Source organism: Polypterus senegalus, chromosome 8, assembly GCF_016835505.1.
Source record: "Polypterus senegalus isolate Bchr_013 chromosome 8, ASM1683550v1, whole genome shotgun sequence".
Taxonomy (NCBI): Eukaryota; Metazoa; Chordata; class Cladistia; order Polypteriformes; family Polypteridae; genus Polypterus; species Polypterus senegalus.
In genome coordinates this window covers 176,765,503-176,788,173 of record NC_053161.1, presented here as the reverse complement: position 1 = coordinate 176,788,173, position 22,671 = coordinate 176,765,503, and the positions used below count along the sequence as shown (strand labels likewise).

The 22,671-nt window shown below is 39.6% G+C and overlaps 1 protein-coding gene across 3 annotated transcripts in view; it reads right to left on the bottom strand.

The window, feature by feature from the left end:
• Positions 1–22,671, bottom strand: part of LOC120533435 (zinc finger protein 773-like) — a 36,503-nt gene that overhangs the window by 4,184 nt on the left and 9,648 nt on the right. Inside the window, exons 2-3 of one of the 3 annotated variants that reach the window (XM_039760325.1) lie at positions 20,186–20,404; positions 16,906–17,279 (exon numbers count right to left, since the gene is read on the bottom strand). In XM_039760325.1, the coding sequence (XP_039616259.1) occupies positions 16,906–17,279; positions 20,186–20,199 (388 nt within the window). In that variant the 5' untranslated portion in view covers positions 20,200–20,404. The remainder of the gene's footprint in view (positions 1–16,905; positions 17,280–20,185; positions 20,405–22,671) is intronic. The other 2 variants (XM_039760326.1, XM_039760327.1) reach the window with 2 other exon arrangements.

Sequence of the window (22,671 nt, the reverse complement as noted above, 5' to 3'; positions counted from 1 at the left end):
TACTGCCTATTTGATTGATTTCAGCAGCTCTTCTCCCTCTACAGTTTTTAAATCCCTCAGTACCTCCTTAGTAGTCAATTTTACTGCAGGGAGGTTATCCACTTGCTCACTTGTGAAAACCTCAGAAAAATATGAGTTTAGAGTGTCCGCTATTTCATTTTCTGTATCTTTTAATTCCTCTTAACTATTCCTGATACACTCCGCCTCCTCCTTGACTGTTCTTTTACAACTAAAATACTGAAAGAATCTCTTTGGGTCTTCTTACACTTTATTTTCTATATTCCTCTCCAACTGTCTCGTAGCCTCCCTGATATGGTTGCTCTCATGTTCTCACACACCCTACGATTCACTTTGGAGTCATTAGTCTTATATGCCTTATAAAGCAGTTTTTTCCTTTGTAGCTTCTTTTTTAACTCTTTATTAACCCACTTAGAGTTTTTTTTTTTTAATTTCCTATTAATTCCAATTTTAGGTAGGTATCTGTCCTGCATTACACGTAAAACATTTTTAAACCTGTTCCACTGCTCCTTGACTGTCCCAGCACTTAAACGCTTATCCCACTCTATCCTACTTAGGCTTTGCCACATCTGCTCAAAATTTGCCCTCCCAAAAAGTTGAACTTAATAATTTTAGTCTTTGCATCAGCACTCTTACAAAATACTGAGAATTGTATTACATTATTGTCACTTGACCCTAGTGTTTCAATCACCTCTACCCCCTCAATTCTGTCCTGATTATTACAAAATACTAAATCCAGACGAACTTTACCCCGTGTTGGTGCTTTAACATGCTGTGTTAAAAAACAGTCACTGATTACTTCTAAAAACTCTTGTGCTCCTCCATCTGCAAGGTTATCCCAGTTAATACTTGGATAATTAAAGTTCCCCATGACTATAATAGCCCCCTGAAAACTAGCTGTGTTGAAATTACTGTCTGAATTGGGTGGTCTATAACACACTCCTAAAATAAGACCTTTTTCCCTAAGATTTTCCAGGTGAATCCACATGTCCTCTCCAAGATGGGGCTCATCATCCAACTGAAAAGGTCTTACATTTAAATTCTGTTTGTCATAAACAGGACCCCACCTCCTTTTCTGTTCTGTCTATTGTTCCTAAAAAATGTGTATCCATCTATGTTACACTCATCCCCATCTTTGTTATTTAGCCAGGTTTCCATTATTGCTATAATATCATAATTATGCTCTGCTACATACAACTCCAACTCACTTACCTTATTTCTGATACTTCTAGCATCAAGTCAAGCTATTTTTAATAGTAATAATCATAATTCTTTGCATTTATATAGCGCTTTTCTCACTAATCAAAGCACTCAGCAATTGCAGGTTAAGGGCCTTGCTCAAGGGCCCAACAGAGCAGTCCCCTTTGGCATTTACGGGATTCAAACCGGCAACCTTCTGATTGCCAGTGCAGATCCCTAGCCTCAGAGCCACCACTCCTCCTACATTTAAATGTTGGGTGAGAATTTACATTACTACGAATTTTTGTTTCCACATGTATAGTTGTAAACCTGGCCTGTCCTAAACTCCATATCCCCCCATTCTCTAGTTTAAACAATCCGACTAGCCTACTGATACGCCTCCCCAATACATTGGTGCCCCTCCAGATCAGATGTAACCCGTCGTGGCGGGACAGGTCCCACCTGTTCCAAAAGAAATACCAATGTCCCATAAAGCTGTACCCTTCTACCCTGCACCAAGATTTGAGCCACGCATTAAGTCTTCTGATCTTAATCTTACCTGGACTGGCGCGTGGCACAGGCAGAACTTCAGAGAAGACTCTCTTATTAGTTTTGCTCCTCAGCTTGGCACCTAACCCTTTGAAATTGGATTGCAGAACTGACAGACTATCCTTATGTATGTTATTTGTTCCAACAATGATGATAACTGGATCCACCTCCACTCTGGCCCAGAGCCTATCCACCACTCCAAGGAGGTCTCCCACTTGTGCACCAGGAAGGCAACATACTGTGCGAGACTGTCTCTGGAGAACACCTGTGCTTCAATCCCCCTAATGGCTGACTTCCCAACTATCACTACCTCTCTCTTTCTGGGAACTGGTTTTGAGGTGGCCTGTTGCCTACCACCTCAGAATCATTACAGACATCATCCTGCTCCGCTAGGACCTGAAAACCTGGGGTTGATGCCCCCGGACAGTGTGCATCCTTTACCTTACTCCTTGTGTTTATGACCCACCTATCTCTACCTGTCTGGTCTGGAATCTTCTCCTGTGTTACCTTAGGGGTGCATATTATCTCTCTAAAGGACACCTGGGTCAGGTCCGCCAAATCTCTACTGCAACGCAGGCCGGCCAACTCCTCCTCCAGTTCAGTGACCCTGAACTTGAGGTGCTGGATCAGTTGGCATCTCCTGCAGATGTAAGTCCTCATAGACAACTGGCTCTTCTAAGCTGTCATCTAAAAAGTCCAACATCCAACAGGACTTGCATCGCACTTGCCTCACTATTAACATTTGATTTAGGATTACTAAAACTTCCTTAACTCTCTTTTTTTAATTAAAATTAAAATTTTATTTTAACTTTTAATTAAAATAAAATGATTTAACTTAAATGGTAAAATTAAACAATTTAAGACAAAGAAAATAAGATTATAGAACTGCTACAGCTATTTTACGCCTCCTGTCCCCTTAAACTCCTGTAATAATCCTCCACTCAAATAACTGCTGTTTGTCCTTCTATGAGGTTAACTTAACTTTTCTCTGTCTGTTTTTCTAACTTTACGGTCCTCTTATTCCCTACTTTAAAGCTCTCCACTCGCACTGTTTGTATTCCCCCATATTAATGAACCCTTATGCTGTTGCCCGCTTAACTGTTCCTCCTCCGGATAGCTAAGAACTGTTCATCCTAAAATAAATAAATAAATAAATAAATAAATCTTGCTTAGTGAATATCTGCTGCTTGTTAATTTCTTACTATCTTACATGCTCCTGGAGCTCCTTGTTCCTGATCGGGTGTCTTCACGCTGGACGCTTACCTAAGCGCCACTTGAGCCTTTATACCTTTGATGTCAGCCATGGCCTGTTTATTTTTTTTTAAAAACTAAGGAATCAGTGTTTCAATTACTTATTGACTATTTATTGCTACCGTGTGGTTAGGAGATGCCGATATCAGTAACTGCTGCTTTCTACCATGCCTCCTCAATGCTAGTTCAAATACAGATAACAAGAACAAGTACACATACAAGTAACTTTTTCAAGAGCACCTCCAAATACCCAGCAACTTTTGCTCCTGTGCAGGCAAGGAAAAATGCAAAAAAAAAAAAAAACCCTTTAAAAGGAAAAAAGGTTTTAAAACTGTGTGTGCTGGTAAAGTTCACCTCCTGGAGCACTGCTGACTGATGGGAATTGTAGTCCACGTGTCAGCACTGACACAGTGATGCAGCACATGAGATTAAAATATTGAGGAAGTACCATGTTTTCATGCCAAGGCTAAAAATATTTGCACCCCTGCACTACTTTCAGAGAATGCTTTGGTATTCATGTGTTGTTTTGTTTTCCTTTGTTTATATGCAAGCAACACAAAAAAGCAGAGAACAAAGTCAAATCTGATGTCACTCCAAATAGAAATATTGGCATCTTTTCAAAATTGTTAAAACATAATACGATTTCAGTCATGTGATGCTCTTTTAATTTGTGTTTAAACTCCCCTGTGGAAAGTAGCAGATGTTGCCAATGGAGAAAGCCTACTTGCCACCAGTTTAACTGGAGAAACGTTGATGAATGTTTGTGACCGTGTTATCACCCTGAGCATGGAGAAAAGAAAGAAAAGCAAGGAATCATCCGAGGACTTGAGAACCGAAATTGTGGAAAAGCATGGACAACCTCAAGGATTCAAGCCCATCTCCAGAGATCTTAATATGTATATGCATTGAATTATCATCATCATTCCTGGTGGCTCCGTAATCCATACTAGCCCCTACTTTCTCTTCTGCTCTTTTTCCGGTTTTCTGTGGTGCTGACCTGCGCCCCCACCACCGGATCAAAGCACTGTGATGTTCCTACATTAATGGATTAAAGGCCAGAAGTCCACATAACCGTCATCATCAAATTGTTCCATGTGAACCCTGGATACAATGAGGACTGATTGAAGTCATTGATGTTACGTAGAATGCCTAGAGGGGTCTGGGTGATCTCGTGGCCTCAGAACCCCTGCAGATTTTATTTTTTTTTCTACAGCCGTCTGGAGTTTTTGTTTTATCTGTCCTCCCTGGCCATTGGACTTTACATTTATTCTACATTAATTATTGTTCCCTAACTCTGTTTTCTGTGTCTTGTATCTCTCTCTTCATTATCTAAAGCACTTTGAGCTACATCATTTGTATGAAAAAGTGCTATAGAAATAAATATTGTTGTTGTTGTTAATGTTTCTTAACGTCATTAAGAAGATTACAGCCATTGGCACTGTAGATTACCTCCCTGAAAATCTGGTGGAAGGCTGGAATACAGGACGGTTCAAATGGTTGATAAAGAACCTCAACCAACTTCCAAAAAAATTCAAGCTGAGCTGCAGACACAGGGTACAACAGTGTCACAAGCTTACATGATCCATTGTCATGTGAATGAAATGGGACATTATGGTAGGAGACCCAGAAGGACTCCACTGCTGACACAGAGACTTAAAAAAGTCGTTGTTGGTAAAAGCCAATTTTTACCTGAAGAAGCCAACATCCTCCCAAGGGGAATGGCCTGTGGACACATGAGCTTTTTGGTAAAGCACATCATTGTACCATTAGCAGAAAACAAAATGAGGCCTCCAAACAAAAGAACACAGTCTCTACGGTCAAACATGGTGGAGGTTCACAGATATCTTGAGGTGTCTTTGCACCTCAATGAGTCCAGATCTAACTTCCATAGAAAACCTGTGGAGAGATCCTAGAACATCAGTTGGGAGAAGGCACCCTTAAAATATGAGAGACCTTGAACAGCTAGCAAAAGAAGAGTGTTCTCCAAAATTCCAGTTAGAGAGGTGTAAGAAACTCTTAAAGAAAATAATTGATTTCAGTTATTGTTTTCAAAAGGTGTGCTACCAGATATTAAGTTCCAATAAGTTTGTCCAGTCCATTTCTGGAGTGCTGTGCAGAATACCGCTGGTTTGACTTTGCGTCGAATGAGCAGTTGCTTATGGAGTCCCCCCGATTGAGGCACATTACCTGTATTGTGAGGGAGCATCAGTTACGGCACTACGGCCATGTGGCGCGATTACCCGAGAGTGATCTGGCTTATTGTTGGGGACCCGAGTGGCTGGCCCAGGCCAAAGGGACGCCCATGAAACACCAAATAGATGGTCATTTCCTAATGCTGGGACTGGACCACGTGTCTGCCTGGGAGGGTTTCCAACCTGAATTCCAAGCCGTTTCATAGCGTGGCGGGTGTGGCAATGTGCTGTACCAGTGTAGGCTCCCCAACCTGACCTGACCTGTGCAGAATGAGATCAGATTTGACTCTATACCAAAGCATTTGTAATTACAACAGTTTTCTGGGAGAAATGTAGGGGTGCCAATATTTTTGGCCATGATTGTACATAATAAACAACTCTCATCCTGGGTAAACGGCACAAAGTTCATTAGTCGCAATACTTTTCTGAAATTTACAGTGCTTTTTATTGGAAGCAAAACAGCACGCTTCACATCAAATTTAATTTTCCACGAATCACTGGCCTTCACTAATAATAGGGAAATAGTTGCCCAGGAAAGTGCCACCAACCAATTAGTTTAATTAGAATTTCATCTGTCAAATAAATTTGCCGAACTGCTGTCTGATTAACCAAAAATGAAAGTTGGAGTGCTCACAATAAAAACATACATACATTTGTATCTAAGTGAAACATTCTAGATGCTATATGTACAATTGTACTGTAGGCTATGTGCTTTCTGTCCCGGGATATTTCTACATTTATTGCTGACAGCAAATCTGCATAGAATGAAGAGCTTATGACTCATGAACTGTGATGGGACAAGCTGGAGCCCTCAGGAGCAATGTGATTAGCGAACTCCACTGAACAGCCAATCAGATTGCATTTTTACATCACATGATTTAAACAGCAAAGACTCCAAGGGTCTGGCTCTGGCTCTCAGAACTATACAACATGCCTACTTGATAGTTGTCATTAATACTCCAGAGTCAGGTCATCCTCAAACAACACTAACCTTAACCATATTTAGCGTAAGGAGGTTTTGTGAGAACAACATGCTTTGAACTGGGTGAGTTGAGAAAGATGAAAATGACTGAACGTCTCACAAAACATGACTGACATGTAATGGAAGGGCAACAAAATGTTATCGAATGTATACAGTGTTATTAGCTCATCAATGGAGCAGAGGCAGGTAGGTCTGCAGTTGGATACCATTGGAGTAGTTGCTTAAAAGAAGCAGATGAACAACAGCCTTCAAACAAAAGTGACCCTTGAAAATACAGCAAATCTTCACAATGTCGGGATTATCTGTGCACACAAAGTGACGAGGTCAAAGAGAAAGTAGAGTGAGGAGTCACAAAGTCTTGTGTGCGCCTTTTAATCTCATGCAGGTGAATCAAGGCATGATTGTTTTTAATCTCTTGCATGTCTTTATGCACCATTTCACCTTTTGATTTCACACAAGGTCTGTACCATCATGTATGGAGTAAAGATCGCTGTCAAAAATAACCCGTAATAATTGAAGTCAAATTAAAATTTCACACGTGTCAATTACTCTTGCGCTTCTGAAAGATATGCTTGCTTCTGAAAATTGCGAGTACATATTCTCAAGCATGAATAAACTGTCAAAAATACGTCAAAGGACGCACAAGGCATTCTCTGTCGAAGAAGAAACAACTGATTTTTGTTACTACGCATGCACCACAAAGGTGGAAAAATGTTGTTTTTGACAGCGATCCTAATCCATACATACTGGATAAAGCTTTGGTCATCGGTTCAATTGCTGCCTCGGTGTTGCGTGTTTGTGATGTAACAGGAGGTCTCAGGGACCGGAGGTTTCCCTAGCAGCGTTTAGTGAACGTCCATGGGCAATCAACCCAGGCTGTGATACTAATTTAACATGGGGATGTGCCAATGGAACCTCGATTTACTTAACATGCAAGTCTTTGGGAGGTCTGGTGTAAATCCCACTGAGATACAGGGAGAACGTGACCGTTTCACATGAACCTGAAGTTTTTCACTTCCAGCCAGTTTCTTTTTTCACACAACTTGTCCATAGCACTTACTCATTCTACGTTAAGAGCCAGTTCTGCAGCATAAAAAGATATTACTGTGCGTCTCTAAAATAGGCTTTTTATTTGAAAAAAAATAAATAAATAAAATGTTTTCACATTTTCTATCTGATAGGATACAAAGTAGTTACATCAAATTGGACCAACTTAATTTTCAAAGTTTTGTGACAAGGCAGGTGTCTTTGTTAAATGGCAGCTCAGTTTTGCTCAGGTCAATCACAAACTTAGCACACTGTCATATCTAATGAGTAAGATGTACTTGGATGTTTAATGGGCATAATAAAACATTTAGACACTCGGCTAAGACTTATGTAAAATTTAAAACGGACCAACATTAATTTGTTGATTTCATGCACTCACTTTTTATCATTAATTGCATGTTGTACGGAAGAGTATTAGGGACATGGAGAAGAAAAAATTATACTTCTATGTCTTCTATGGAGGAAGTACATGCTCAAAATTTAGCCTGTGAGCGTCTGTGGCAAATACAACTGCAAGAAAAAGATGCTCAGTAATTACTGCATGAAGCAGCAACTTTAATTCAGAAATTTCTGAATTGATCATCGGGAGTTTACATTTGATGTGTCTGCTGTGAATGTGGTACTATAGAAAATAAAGTCATGTAAAGTCACATACATACATACATTCATATATATACACATACATATCTTCATATCTATATACATATATATATATATATATATATATATATATATATGTGTGTGTATATATATATATATATATATATATATATATATATATATATATATATATATATATATATATATATATATATATATACACATACCTATCTACATCATATATACACACACATACATACACACACACACACAAATTATATATATGTGTGTGTGTATGTATGTATGTATGTATGTGTGTGTGTGTGTATGTGTGTATATATATATATATATATATATAATGTAGATAGGAGTGTGTGTATATATATATAGTATATATATATATATATATATATATAACATACACACAGGTATATATATGTGTATATATATGTATGTGTCTATATGTGTGTGTATAGCTTTGGTCACTGAGTGCAAGGGAAAAATAATAAAACGTAGTCTATAAGTTATTAAACAGTAAAACATTAACGTTTTAAGAAGTACAGGTACATTGAGCACTACTGGAGTGGCTGCGGGTAAACTACATTTTAAAAGACGGTATAACAGAACAGGGAAGTAGTACTAACAGCAGCTAAAATGTATATGGATCATCTCTCGGTAGTAGATCCCTTTTGAAAGGCGCTACACGACGGCTGTGGTATAGAAATTACATTTTCTATGTGAACGTTCAAATTTCTGCCTCTGGTAATGTGCCTTACCGGCATTACCAGCAATTAAAGAAAATTAGTTTTGTGTCCTCTGCAGTGTTAAGAGAGAAAGGCTTTGGTTTGGGATAAAAGGAAAAAAGGTGTAAAGAAAGGAAAGTTGCCTTTTTCTTTTATATAGTATAGAGAGATGTGTTCGGTGACGTTATGATCGCCTTTTGGGGACCGTCGCGGTGGGTCTTGTGTAGACTGGTGAGACGTCCCATCTATTAATCGGCTGTGATGGCACTGTCAGTCCTCCACTCGTGTGCGTGTCTTCATAATCCGAGCTGACGACCTCATAATCGTATACGTGCAAAAGAAAGTGTGAATCGCCTTAATATTAGTTTTCCGCGGTGTAGAAAAGGTCCCGTGTTTGTACTTGTCTGGGCTATAGCGCAGGGGGAGGATGAAAAAAATTAAAAGTGCTCACTTTGACTTAAGGCAGAAGTGCAGTCAGCATCTCAAAGGCCAGCACAGCTATGCACGCGCAACGGCTGCTCGAGTTTTGTAGGGCAGGAGACGCCACTTTTTGCAGACAGGTTCACGTTATCAAAAGTCTCAGCCCTCTTTGGAGGTCATTTATATATATATATATATATATATATATATATATATATATATATATATATATATATATATATATATATATATATATATATATGTATATACACTGCTCACAAAAACACTTTAAAGAAACACATTAGATACATCAGATCTCAATATGAAGTTGGATATCTATACAAATAACGACAGGGCAATGTCTTAGGAACAAAAGGATGCCAAGTCTTTTAATGGAAATAAAAGTTTTCTGCCTACAGAGGGCTCAATTGTGTAGACACCCTAAAATCAGAGTGAAATGAAGATGTGGCAGGCTAGTCCATTTTTCAAAAACTTAATTTCTGCTACTCAAAATGCTTTTCAGTATCTTGTGTGGCCCCACGAGCTTGTATGCATGCTTGACAACGCCGGGCATGCTCCTAATGAGACGACGGATGGTGTCTTGTGGCATTTCCTCCCAGATCTGTATGAGGGCATCCCTGAGCTGTTGTACAGTCTGAGGAGCAACCTGGCGCCTAATGGACCAAACATAATGTCCCACAGATGTTCTATTGGGTTTAAGTCAGGGGATCGTGAAGGCCATTCAATTGTTTCAATTCCTTCATCCTCCAGGTACTGCCTGCATACTCTTGCCACATGAGGCCGGGCATTGTCGTGCATTAGGAGGAAACCAGGACCTACTGCACCAGCGTAGGGTCTGACAATGGGTTCAAGGATTTCATCCTGATACCTTATGGCAGTCAGAGCACCATTTCTAGCAGTAGATGTCTGTGCGTCCCTCCATGGATATGCCTCCCCAGACCATCACTGACCCACCACCAAACCTGTCATATTGAACGACGTTGCAGGCAGCATATCGTTCTCCTTGTCTTCTCCAGACTCTTTCACGCCTATCACAGCTGCTCAGGGTGAACCTGCTCTCGTCTGTAAAAGTACAGGGCCAGTGGCGGACTTGCCAATTCTGGTGTTCTTGAGCAAATGCCAGTCGAGCTCCACGGTGCTGGGCAGTGAGCACAGGGCCCACTACAGGACGCCGGGCCCTCAGGCCATCTTCATGAAGTCTGTTCCTGATTGTTTGGGTAGAGACATTCACACCAGTGGCCCTCTGGAGGTCATTCTGTAGGGCACGAGCAGTGCTCAGCCTGTTCCGCCTTGCACAAAGGAGCAGGTATCGGTCCTGCTGATGGGTTGAGGACCTTCTACGGCCCTGTCCAGCTCTCCGAGAATAACAGCCAGTCTCCTGAAATCTCCTCCATGTTCTGGAGATTGTGCTGGGAGACACATTAAACCTTCTTGCTGCAGCATGTGTGGATGTGCCATCCTGGAGAAGTTGGACAACCTGTGCAACTTCTGTAGGGTTAAGGAATCGCCTCATACTGCCAGTAGAGAAATTACTCAAGCCAAAACTAGCACGAGTGGAAAACCAGCCAAAAAGATCAAGAGGAGAAACTTGAAATGACCTCCACATGTAAAACCAGTCCTGTTTTGAGGGTTTTCTAATTGTTGCCACTTTAGTGCACCTGTCGTTAAGTCCATGAACACCAATACAGCTGAAAGTGATTAACAATGACCTCAGCTGCTTAACCAACCAGAAAATTATCAGACAGGTTTAATTGATTTCATGCCAGGCCCAATAAAAAAGTGTTCCTTTAATTTTTGTGAGCAGTATATATATATATATATATATATATATATATATATATAGCAAAATACCCGTTCTTCGCAGCGGAGAAGTAGTGTGTTAAAGAAGTAATGAAAAAGAAAAGGAAACATTTTAATAATAACGTAACATGATTGACATTGTCACTCACTCACTCACTGACTCATCACTAATTCTCCAACTTCCCATGTGGGTGGAAGGCTGAAATTTGGCAGGCTCATTCCTTACAGGGCGGAGTTTCGTGTGACATCATCACGCCTCCCACGTAATCACGTGAACTGACTATCAACGCAGTATGTAGAAAACCAGGAAGAGCTCCAAAACGCGCTGAAGAAAACATGCATTATACAATTGAGAAGGCAGCGAAACAATAAGAAGGAAGCGACTAACATATACAATCATATTCATGACTGCTGCTACTTCGGAAACAAAGCACGGTGTAAACCTAAAGTTTAAATTAAGTTCATAGACAGGCTGCCGCTGGTGTTTGTCATGCCCACGGTAATGCGGGATACAAGTTTAATGAGAGGACGCAGGATATAAAGAGAGTTTTGATCACTTTGTAACTAAGTTAAAATTGCACGTGAAGGGCTGTGCTTATGCAAATTCCGAGAGACTGTGTTTGTGGGGGATTGACAGTTAAGGCGGGTGGGGGAGTCACGTCATCATCTCCCCTCCCATTCACCTCATTTCACTCTGAGTTGAGCTCCACAGCTAACGCTGTCTTCCGAAGCAACTTCGTCACACTGCCACGAAATAGTCACAGAAAAATCCACAAGTTAATACACACGCTGTCTCTAGAGTTTCTCCACACTCAATGTATTCCTCGCGTCCCCTTTATACCCTCTGATCTCCCATTTCAATTCAAATGCATCCAGTTTACAGTAAAGCTCTGCTGCGCGATGACAAGTAATAACTCTCTACAAAACGATGCCATTGATTTCAAGCAAGATTGCTTTTCTCCTGGACAACTATACTTGCATTCTCAAAAGTGACCTCGCACAGCTTCGTCATATTACAACCGGTGTGCAGCCAGAAACTTTTAAGTGCCGGGTCTTACTTAACATTAAATTAAGCCGTAGACATTGCAACATCACACAAGACAGCAGCTCACGAGAACTTACTGAACACAGTACGAGTGATCACTTCCATGCATCAAACCTGTTCAAAAAACGCATTACACAATTGAGAAGGTGATGGCTTTATATGGCGTTCGTTTATAAAGCAGCAGAGAAGCTGTGTGAAGGCAGCTACACAAAAAAAACAGCAGAGTGCCACACTCTGAATGTATTGATAGCATCACCGTTATACCCTCTGATCTCCCATTTCAATTGAAATGCCTCAAATTTCCAGTAAGGCTCTGCTTCGCGATGACAATTAATAAGTCTCAGGGACACACCCTACAAAAGGTTGCCATTGATTTGACGCAACATTGTTTTCCTCCTGGACAAAACTATACGTTGCATTCTCAAAAGTTATATATATATATATATATATATATATATCTCCACATATACATATACATACATACACACCCCGATCTACATACTATCAAATAAACGAACCACACACCCTAGCGCAACATGAGAGGCTTCACTTTAGCGCTGACGCCTGAGGTTCGATTGCAGAGTGGGTGCAGTGAGTGTGTACTGCCTGATGAGCCCAGAATTAGGGCGAAGCACGTGCTGCGTACTGTTTGCATTATTTGATAGTAAAACTATTTCAATATATTCACTATATATATATATCAGCGCTTCCCGATTCATTTTACCCTCGCAACCCCTTAGTTTGGGAAGAAGTATGAAAAAATATGAGGTTAACGTAGAAAAACAGATCATCAATTGAAGCTTTATGAATAATAGATAACTTTATTCACCATCAATAATTGTTTTGGTAAAGCCATACTCGGTGTAATCCTCCTTCCATGTTATAATTTTTCCGCGACTGGCCATGATTAAATGAACGGTAAAAAAGAGCAAAGCGAGGATGACTTATTCAGGCAGACAGGCGACAGCTCAATAGCTCGAATTTGGATATAAGTAGGTTCTATTTGGTCCCCAGAAATATCTTTGGTAGGAATGGAAGTTGGATTTAGTCTTTAAATTTCTATGGTGAAGAAAAATTTATGCAATGATGATTAAATTTAATTTTCATTCCTACTAAACATATTTCTGTCGACCAAATAAAAATTACTTATATTTAAAATTTAAATAGAATTTGAACAGATACGATAGTTCATAATATCCACGCAGACTTGCACGTAAGAGCAGAAGTCATCCATTTTAACAAGCAGCGTATTGCACGGATACGAAATAGCCTGCAAATTTAATTATTTAGGAATGGATAGATAAATTAAGATTTTGTACAAATAATGTTTTTAATTTTTCTTCCTCAATGGATTCTGGCACCCCCAGCAACAGCTGCTTGCACCCCAAAGGAGATTATATATATCTATATATATATCTATATACAGGGTGGGCCATTTATATGGATACACCTTAATAAAATGGGAAGGGTTGGTGCTATTAACTTCCTGTTTGTGGCACATTAGTATATGTGAGGGGGGAAACTTTTCAAGATGGGTGGTGACCATGGTGGCCATTTGGAAGTCGGACATTTTGGATCCAACTTTTGTTTTTTCAATAGGAAGAGGGTCATGTGATACATCAAACTTATTGGGAATTTCACAAGAAAAACAATGGTGTGCTTGGTTTTAATGTAACTTTATTCTTTCATGAGTTATTTACAAGTTTCTCTTTGTTTACAGCCATTGACATGTCACAGAGGTTAACACGTGAGGAGCGGATAGAAATTGTGTTGATGTCTGGTGAACGCAGTAACCAGGTCATTGCAGCAGATTTCAATGCAAGACACCCTACGAGACCACCCATCTCCCATGCTACAGTTAGCAAACTGCTTGCTAAGTTTCGTGAAACTGGTTCAGTGTTGGATTTGCCAAAATGTGGACACATGAAAACTGTCACTAATGAAGAAACATCAGTGGCTGTCCTAGCTTCATTCAGCAAGAGCCCACAGCATAGCACTCGCCGCATGTCACTGGAGAGTGGCATTAGTCGAACATCCCTTCGGGCGGATATTAGCTACTCACAAATGGCACCCTTACAAACTCCAGCTACTGCAGCATATCTCAATGAGGATGACCCAGATCGGCACACTGAATTTGCAGAATGGGCAAAACAAAAATTGGAACAGGACCCTCAGTTTACGCAGAAGATTTTGTTCAGTGATGAGGCAAACTTTTATGTGAATGGTGAAGTTAACAAACAAAACCATCGCTATTTTTTGGAACAAAAAAATTGATGGTATGGTGTGGTATATGGGGTACAAAGATAGTGGGGCCATTCTTCATCAATGGAAACCTCAAGGCCACTGGATATGCGAAATTGCTACATGATGATGTGTTTCCCTCTTTATGCACTGAAGCTGGCACGTTCCCTGAGTTTTTCCAGCAAAATGGTGCACCACCACATTATGGGTGTCAGGTCCGAGCATTCCTAGATGAACAGTTTCCTGGAAAGTGGATTGGTCATCGTGGGCCAGTTGAATGGCCCCCAAGGTCTCCCGATCTGACCCCCTTAGACTTTTATCTTTGGGGTCATCTGAAGGAAATTGTCTATGCTGTGAAGATATGAGATGTGCAGCACCTGAAACTACGGATACTTGAAGCCTGTGCTAGCATTTCTCCTGCGGTGTTGCTATCAGTGTGTGAAGAGTGGGAGAAGAGGGTTGCACTGACAATCCAACACAATGGGCAGCACATTGAACACATTTTATAAGTGGTCAGAAACTTGTAAATAACTCATGAAAGAATAAAGTTACGTTAAATCCAAGCGCACCATTGTTTTTCTTGTGAAATTCCCAATAAGTATGATGTGTCACATGACCCTCTTCCTATTGAAAAAACAAAAGTTGGATCCAAAATGGCCGACTTCAAAATGGCCACCATGGTCACCACCCATCTTGAAAAGTTTTCCCCCCTCACATAAACTAATGTGCCACAAACAGGAATTTAATATCACCAACCATTCCCATTTTATTAAGGTGTATCCATATAAATGGCCCACCGTGTGTATATATATATATATATATATATATATATATATATCTATATATATCTATATATATATATATCTATATATATCATATATATATATATATCTATATATATCATATATATATATATATATATCTAATATATATATATATATCATATATATATCTATATATATCTATATCTATATCTATATCTATATCTATATATCTATATATCTATATATCTATATATGTATATATGTATGTATATGTCTATATGTATATCTATAGCTATATCTATATATATATAGAGAGAGAGAGAGAGAGAGAGAGAGAGAGAGATATATACATATATAGATAAATAGATATATATAGGTGTATGTAAATGTGTGTCTATATATGTGTGTGTATATATATGTATATATTACAGCAACACTCATGACAATGACAAAACAATTACATTGTCAATCATGTTACGTTATTTTTTAAATGTTTCCTTTTCTTTTCATAACTTCTTTAACACACTACTTTGCTGCGAAGCACGGGTATTCTGCTAGTATATATATATATATATATATATATATATATATATATATATATACACATATATATACTGTATATAAACTTGTGATTTTTGGCTTGTTCGGGGCTCAACTCAGTTTGGCCCAATTGGGTTGAGTCTGTGTTATTGTTTATTGCAATAAAACTAATTACTCTGTTTGCCTATCCTTCGACTCCTAGAGTCTTCTTTCAAGGTGAGAATCTTCGATGCATTTTACGCTCCCACAGTACTTGGTGAGAGAAGATCCACATCTCTGTGATAATAATTCACCAATCACAAAACAGTACTTGCTAGACCCCGTCTTCTCAACTTTTGACAGGTGAAAACAACAGTTGTCATTTTAAGGCTCATTTCATGTTTCATGCAGGGTCACAGAGACACAGTAGTAATGAGTGAGGAAAAAGGCAAGAGAGGAACTGGTCATCTTTGTGACTTTTTACAATGAAGACTAAAATGTGTAATCCAGACTCTGAAATTCTGTCCATGTTATCCACCATGGAAGAGGAGTTACACCATCCTGATTGATAGTTTACATTCCTTCCTCTACAAATGGAGACACAGGAACAGAAATGATTCCCTCTGCCACCAACACTCTAAAGTGGAGGCATTCTGGGCCTGCAACAGGAATACGTGGTGACTTAAACATGTGATTTTGGAAGAAGCAATGGCAAACTTCCATCTGAGTGTGTCATATTCTACTGGTGGACTGGAGAAGCTGGACCTTCTTTGTACATTTAAATGTAAACGTTTGGGAACATTGAGCATATGTGATCACAATCTGATCCACATTACTCCTCGCTTGCAAGCCTGTTAGTGGACAGCTTTTACAAGGATGAATGGGCAAAAATACCTCAAGTAAGAATTGTAGTATTAGGGTGTTGTACCGTGTTAGCCATTATGAATGTCGTGAGAAGTCAAGCAAAATGACACCTTTTATTGGCTAACTGAACAGATTACAATATGCAAGCATTCGAGACAACTCAGGCCCCTTCTTCAGGCAAGACACAATCTTTTTAGTTAGCCAATAAAAGGAGTCATTTTGCTTGATTTTCAAGTGAGAATTGAAAGACTCTCAGTTGGCTACAAAAAGTATTCAACTCGCCAAAGGGGGTCTTACTAAGTATTGACCAATTTGAGGGGCCCAAACTTTTTCTTCAGGCCCTTTTCATGTTTTTGGTATTTTGTACCCGTGAATGATGGAATTAAAGTTATAATCTTGCTTAAAATATTGAAGAAATGTGTCATCTTTAACTTGATGCCTTCTGGTGATCTTCTGCTCACTTAACTATTCACAGTATCAGACATTTTAAGCAAAGGGAGGCAAACTTTTGTATGCTACTGTACATAAAAAAAGAGAAAAGGAAAATTAAACAATTGCCTGCTTTTCACTCTAAAGTATGAAATATATATTTTGAAGTTTCACATAAAAAGTGTAAGACTGTCTTTTAAGACCGACACCACCTACCCCAAAGCTTACACATAACACTTACTTATTGTGGCCCAGTTTGAAGGTGTTGGTTGATCCTCCCAAGTTCTAACAGATGACATTTCATCAGCCATCTTTGTTTCAGACAGTAATGACTCAGACCCCACCTTGAGATCAGTGCACTCCATTCTTGCAGGTTTTGGCATCTCAACCCTGACAGACGTCTCCTCTGCCTCTTCTTTAATGTCCACGGTTACCAGTTCATAATTCTCTTCCTTAATACACAGACTCTCCTGGTTAGGATGGACAGACCCCCCGTCACAGTCCTCCTTCTTAATGCTCACAGTCATTTTCTCTGTAGAATTTATGTCAGCCTCATGCATCTCCTCTTTTATATTCATCTTGATGTTGCAATAAATGGCAACTGTTCCTTCTCTGCTGTTAAAAAAAAGGATTGAACTCCATCAAAATGGCACCATTCAGCTTTAAAAACATTTTCAAAATATTTTTGTAGCACCCTATTAATGTCAAGTCAAGTGATTTAGGGGGAAAAAATCATGGCATGGTTACAGTAACTCATCACTCCTCAGATCACATTATAAGGTGTAAAACAAGCTGGAAAGTGTGGAGTGAGAGTCCTACAGGCTTGAGGAGGACCACCTCACATAGTTGTGGGTCACCAGCATTGCCTGCTTGGCTTACAGGTTTCTCATTTAAAAATAAAAGTGCTGTATGGCAGACCTCAGATTTGCCTCATCTGTTGGTTTAACATAAGATGTGCTTATGGAGAACATATCCTCCTTGTTGTCTATAAAGTGAGAAGAGTGGAATTGAGATGTACGACCAAAAACACACTGAACACATTAGAGTGAACTCCTTTGCCTATTCCTTACACCTTATTACAGTGTGACTGGCATGAAAATTGAGGTAGATCCACACAGACCTGGAAGACGCACATTGTAAAAAGTGGGTAGAGTGTCACGAGACAGACACCGTTAGAAGGGCCAAAGCCATCCTTAGAAATAAGAGGTGTGCATGTAGCTGAGAAATGATGAAGCACCTAAGAGAACAGAACCTATGAGTCCGGCGCCCCTGCTTAAATTCACCAGCCTGGGTAATATGGCTGTCGATGAGCATCATGAAGGATTTCGGCTTGACTTGTCTCAAAGCATTGGTGAAAGTAAATGCAGATGGTGTTGCCTCTGTCCCAAAATGAGTGATGTGAAGTGGAGCCGGCGATGTGAATGTGTAGGTAGCAGCCAAGGCAGGTGAGAGCACATAGATCTGCATGGAAGAAGATGACCTCCAGTAAACCTCACGTGAGGGAGAGATGATGTGTGTGATTATGTATTAGACTACTCGCACTGGTGAAAATGAGAAATGAATGGAAATGGAACACATTAAGGCAAATTTACAGTGTGAATCAAGCAGACCTCATTTAAACTAACACTATTGACAGTAGGCTCCATCATAAGGCATTTCCAGGGTAAGGATTTCAATATAGGGTATAACACAACTAACCAGTACAATAAATATTGAAGCATCACATTTAAACAAAATACACAATAAAAGCAGACATGAAGAGAACCTGATATTCCTCTTCAAATATTTGAATCACGAGTAACAAAAGGAGTTTAATTTATCCCTCTTCAAATATTTGAATCACGAGTAACAAAAGGAGTTTAATTTATCAATCAGTTATAGGACAGTCTGGATAATTTAAGAGTCTGTACTCAGATATGGTACTTGCATTGCTGCTCACCTGCTTCACGAGGGTTTGCTGCCACTGCCTTGTGTTCCTATAATGTAGTCTGAGATATTTAGATACAAGTAAAGGGATAAGGGCTTTAATAAACGGACACCCGACTACATTTTATTCAAAGGAAACTGCATCACTGAACAGCCCAACTGCAGCTCTTCAAAAGTGAAATGAGCATAAGGACATAAGAAATCTGACACATGAGGAGACCATTTAGTCCATCAAGCCTGTTTGTTTAGCTAATAGCTAAGCTGTCCCAGCTGACTTCAAAATAAAAAAGGTACTCTCCATTTCCGAATAATTTCCTCCCTAAATCAAAGTGAATAAACTGGTCGTAATAAGTGAGGGGATCCCCTTTCACTGAATTACCCGAGGCACTGTTAGGTTTAAGCCTGATTGGCAAACCTCACTGGAATTCAGTGACAATGACAATGCAAGTGTTTGAAAAATGGAAAAAGGACATGAAAAAGCCCTGCGTCTTGTTCTGCATTTGCTCTGCAGTGGCTTTAGTTTAAGTTAAAGATGAACTCCTACTGTTGAATCGATTTCAGTATAAGAGCATTTCAACAAATAAGAGATGCACTTGTAAATTATCAATACATTTGTTATTTCTCCCCAGCATCTACCAAAACAGTCAGTTTTTCATTGTACTATTATATGGATTTTTGGCCACGCTGCCTAATTCTGCTGCATCCTCCCAGGACTGTCACCTCGATGTTGGGGGAGCTTGTGTGCCTCAGTAATCCTTTTAGCTCAGTTATCTGGACATACATGTTTCTTATAGGGTTACTCATGGAAAATGGGTCTAATGGGATGGAGACAAACAAAGAACAACCCAGTAAAGACTTTCCTAAATGTTCTAAATTAAAGAGGACCCTTCCCGGAAGAAGAACACTGGAATGCATTTCTCAAGCCTTGCCTGGTGTTTGCTGGTGAGTAGACCAGTCAGGCTCAGCCCAAAAAGATGAATGCAGATATCATAAGAATTCACCACTCAACAAGGTAAAGAGTGCAAGTCAGAGGAAATGGAGGAAGAGAGAGTGGGATAGACCGGGAATATTAGACAGTGGTAAGGGAAACTGCCTTTTGGGATGTGCAACTTAAGTTCTCTGACAGGGAAAAAGCTGTGATTCATGTAGGAAACTGAAACAACAAAGGCTTGTCTTTTTGCTTTGCACATTTAAATGGCAGTCCCCTTTTAAGTCAGCGGGTAACTTATGTTTTATATTATTTGAAATTGGAAAAAATCAAATTCTCACTTAGAGGATCTGTGCAAAAATTTTTCAAAACCTGGCAGGATCTAATCAATAACATTTTAGAATAAGGTTTTAAACCACTGAGAAAGCAGATTCTCTCCCCATTTCTTTTTCTTTTCCATTTATCATTATTTAGTTATTAATTCATTTTATTACTTATTTTTACTAGCTTTAAATGTTATTCTGCTGCCTATGCTCTCTTTCTCAGGAGTGGGGGTTGATTTGTTTTCAATCCTATTTTTGTAAAATTTCAAAAAAATCAATAAAATAAAAAAAAGCCAGTTATTGTATTCAAAAGTGAAGTTTTATATATTTATTTATTTATTTACCTTTTTAAATACATTGGACTTTGAATAGAAGTGCTTGAATCTTCCTGGTCATGTGCTCAGTAAGGTAAAACTGAGACTGTTGGCCGGTTCTTCACTAATTATAACTTAAACTTCAAGGTAAGGTATTTATTTCAGATAACAAAGACTGAAGTTCGAAGGTAAGCAAGAAAGAAGTTCCAAGGAAGTAATACGGTCACAAGAGAGTGGCGACTGTTCTACCTGTAACAAACAAGGCAGAGTTTTTCTTAGTAAAGGAATTGGGAGATACAATGAGAAATAGGAAATGTCAATACAAGGAGATCAGGAAATCAGATACCAAAACCTTATGTAGTTGTCCGTTGCTCACTATAATTTCTTAGGCCATTATTCAATCACTGCAGTGGGCTGGCGCCCTGCTCGGGACTTGCTCCTGCCTTGTGCCCTGTGTTGGCTGGGATTGGCTCCAGCAGACCCCCGTGACCCTGTGTTAGGATATAGTGGGTTGGATAATGGATGGATGGATTATTCAATCAAAAACTCAATGCAACTTTTCTTTAGGGTGCTTGTATGTATGTGATCTTGGCTTTCCCAACACTGACGTCCTTACAACAAACAGTGCAACTTACAGGACTGAATCCCTGGGAATCAAGGAGACGTACTGATGTCATCTTCGCAAACGAAGGAAAAGCAGCAGAGAGGTTTGCATTCTGAGGTGAAAGAGTTAATTAAAAAATACATTTTGCTCCCAAAACCATTATGTTTTGGTTGCTATTAAGAAGCTGTGCTGGAATTAAAATAAATAAATGAATAAATAATTCCCTTTCGAAGGTGTTTTTTTTTTTTTTGGCATTTTTTCACTCTCACAGGAGGAAACACAGCTGAGTGATTGAGGGTGCATTGGGAATGGTTACTTCTACTTGTTCTTGTTATTTGTATTCAAAGTAGCGTCGGCGAGGCAGGGCAGTAAGCAGCAGCAGCCAAAACCAGCATCTCTGTAAGTAAATAACCAGAGTTGCAGCGGCGAACACTTAAGTAACAGAAACATTACTTATTTGGGGGGATTGTTAAAGCAGTACCAAGAAGGACTCAGTGGTAAATAGGCAGGAGGCCAGTGTTAAGGCTTCAATCAGGCACAAGTGGCTATAGATGCAGACAAAACAGTAAGAAATCAACCAGCAGCAGATATTCAGTGAACAAGCTTTTCTAGATTGATCAGTTCTTTGTGGACAGGAAAGTAGAGCAGTTAAGAGGCCAACAGCATAGGGGTTCATTAATAACAAGGAACGCAAATGGCGTGAGTGGAGAGCTTTTAAGTAAAGAATAAGAGGAGCACAAAGTTAGGAGAACAGACAGAGAAATGCAAAGTGAACCTCAAAGAAGGACAAACAGCAGGCAGTTGAGGGGGAGAAGATTACATGGAGCTTAAGGAGTAAGAGGTTGTCATATAATTGTAGCAGTTCTTCAGTCTCATTTTTGGCTTAAGTTTTTTAGTTTTACCATTTAGTTAATTCATTTAATTTTACATTTTTAAAAACTGAGCAGTTTTAAGTTAGCCAAAGTCAAATGTTAATAATGAGGAGAGTGCAATAATAAGTTCTGTTAGAGGTTGAATTTTTAAGATGACGGTTTGAAAGAGCCAGTTTTCGGTGACGGCCATACATATGGGAGATTCCAGCTTATCAAGCAAATCGAGTTTAGGGTTTCTGAACTGGAGGAGGAGTTGGCTGGCCTGTGTTGTAGTAGAGAATTGGCAGATCTGGCCAAGGTGTCCATTAGAGAGAGAGTGGGCACCCCTAAGGTGACGCGGGAGAAGACTCTAGACCAGACAGGTCATAGGTGGGTCACAGTCACAAGGTAAAGGGTGCACACTGTCTTGGGGCATCAACCCCAGAATTAGTGTCAAACCATTCAGATCTTAGGAAAGCTGGATGGTGTCTCCAATGATTCTGAGCTGGTAGGCAGGCATGAGGAGCCTCAGTGGGCCACCTCAGAACCAGTTCCCTGAAGGACAGAGATAGTGATAGTTGGGTACTCAATCATTAGGGTGATTGAAGAGGAAGGTTGCTCCAGAGACAGTCTCACACCACGTTTTATCTTCTGGGTGAACAGGTGAGAGATCTCCCTGGAAGGGTGGATAGACTCTTGGCCAGAGCAATGGTGGATCCAACTGTCATTGTCATTGTTGGAAAAAAAATGACATACATAAAGGTAGTCTGTCAGTTCTGTGATCCAAATTCAAAGAGCAATGAGCTCTAGCAATGAGCACCATGACAATTACCAATAAAAGTGTAGAAGTGCTGCCAACATTCTTCTGCTTACTAGTCCAAATATTTTTTAGTAAAAACATTGATGGTGGATTTGGGAAGTCAGGTGAATTCTTTTTAACAAAATTCCTAACTTGTAAATAAATAAATAAATAAATATACTGTGGCAGGAGACTGGAAGGACCAGTAGACGGTTTATATGTTCCCTGGGCCACGAGACAGCAACCAATCTGGATAAAGAGG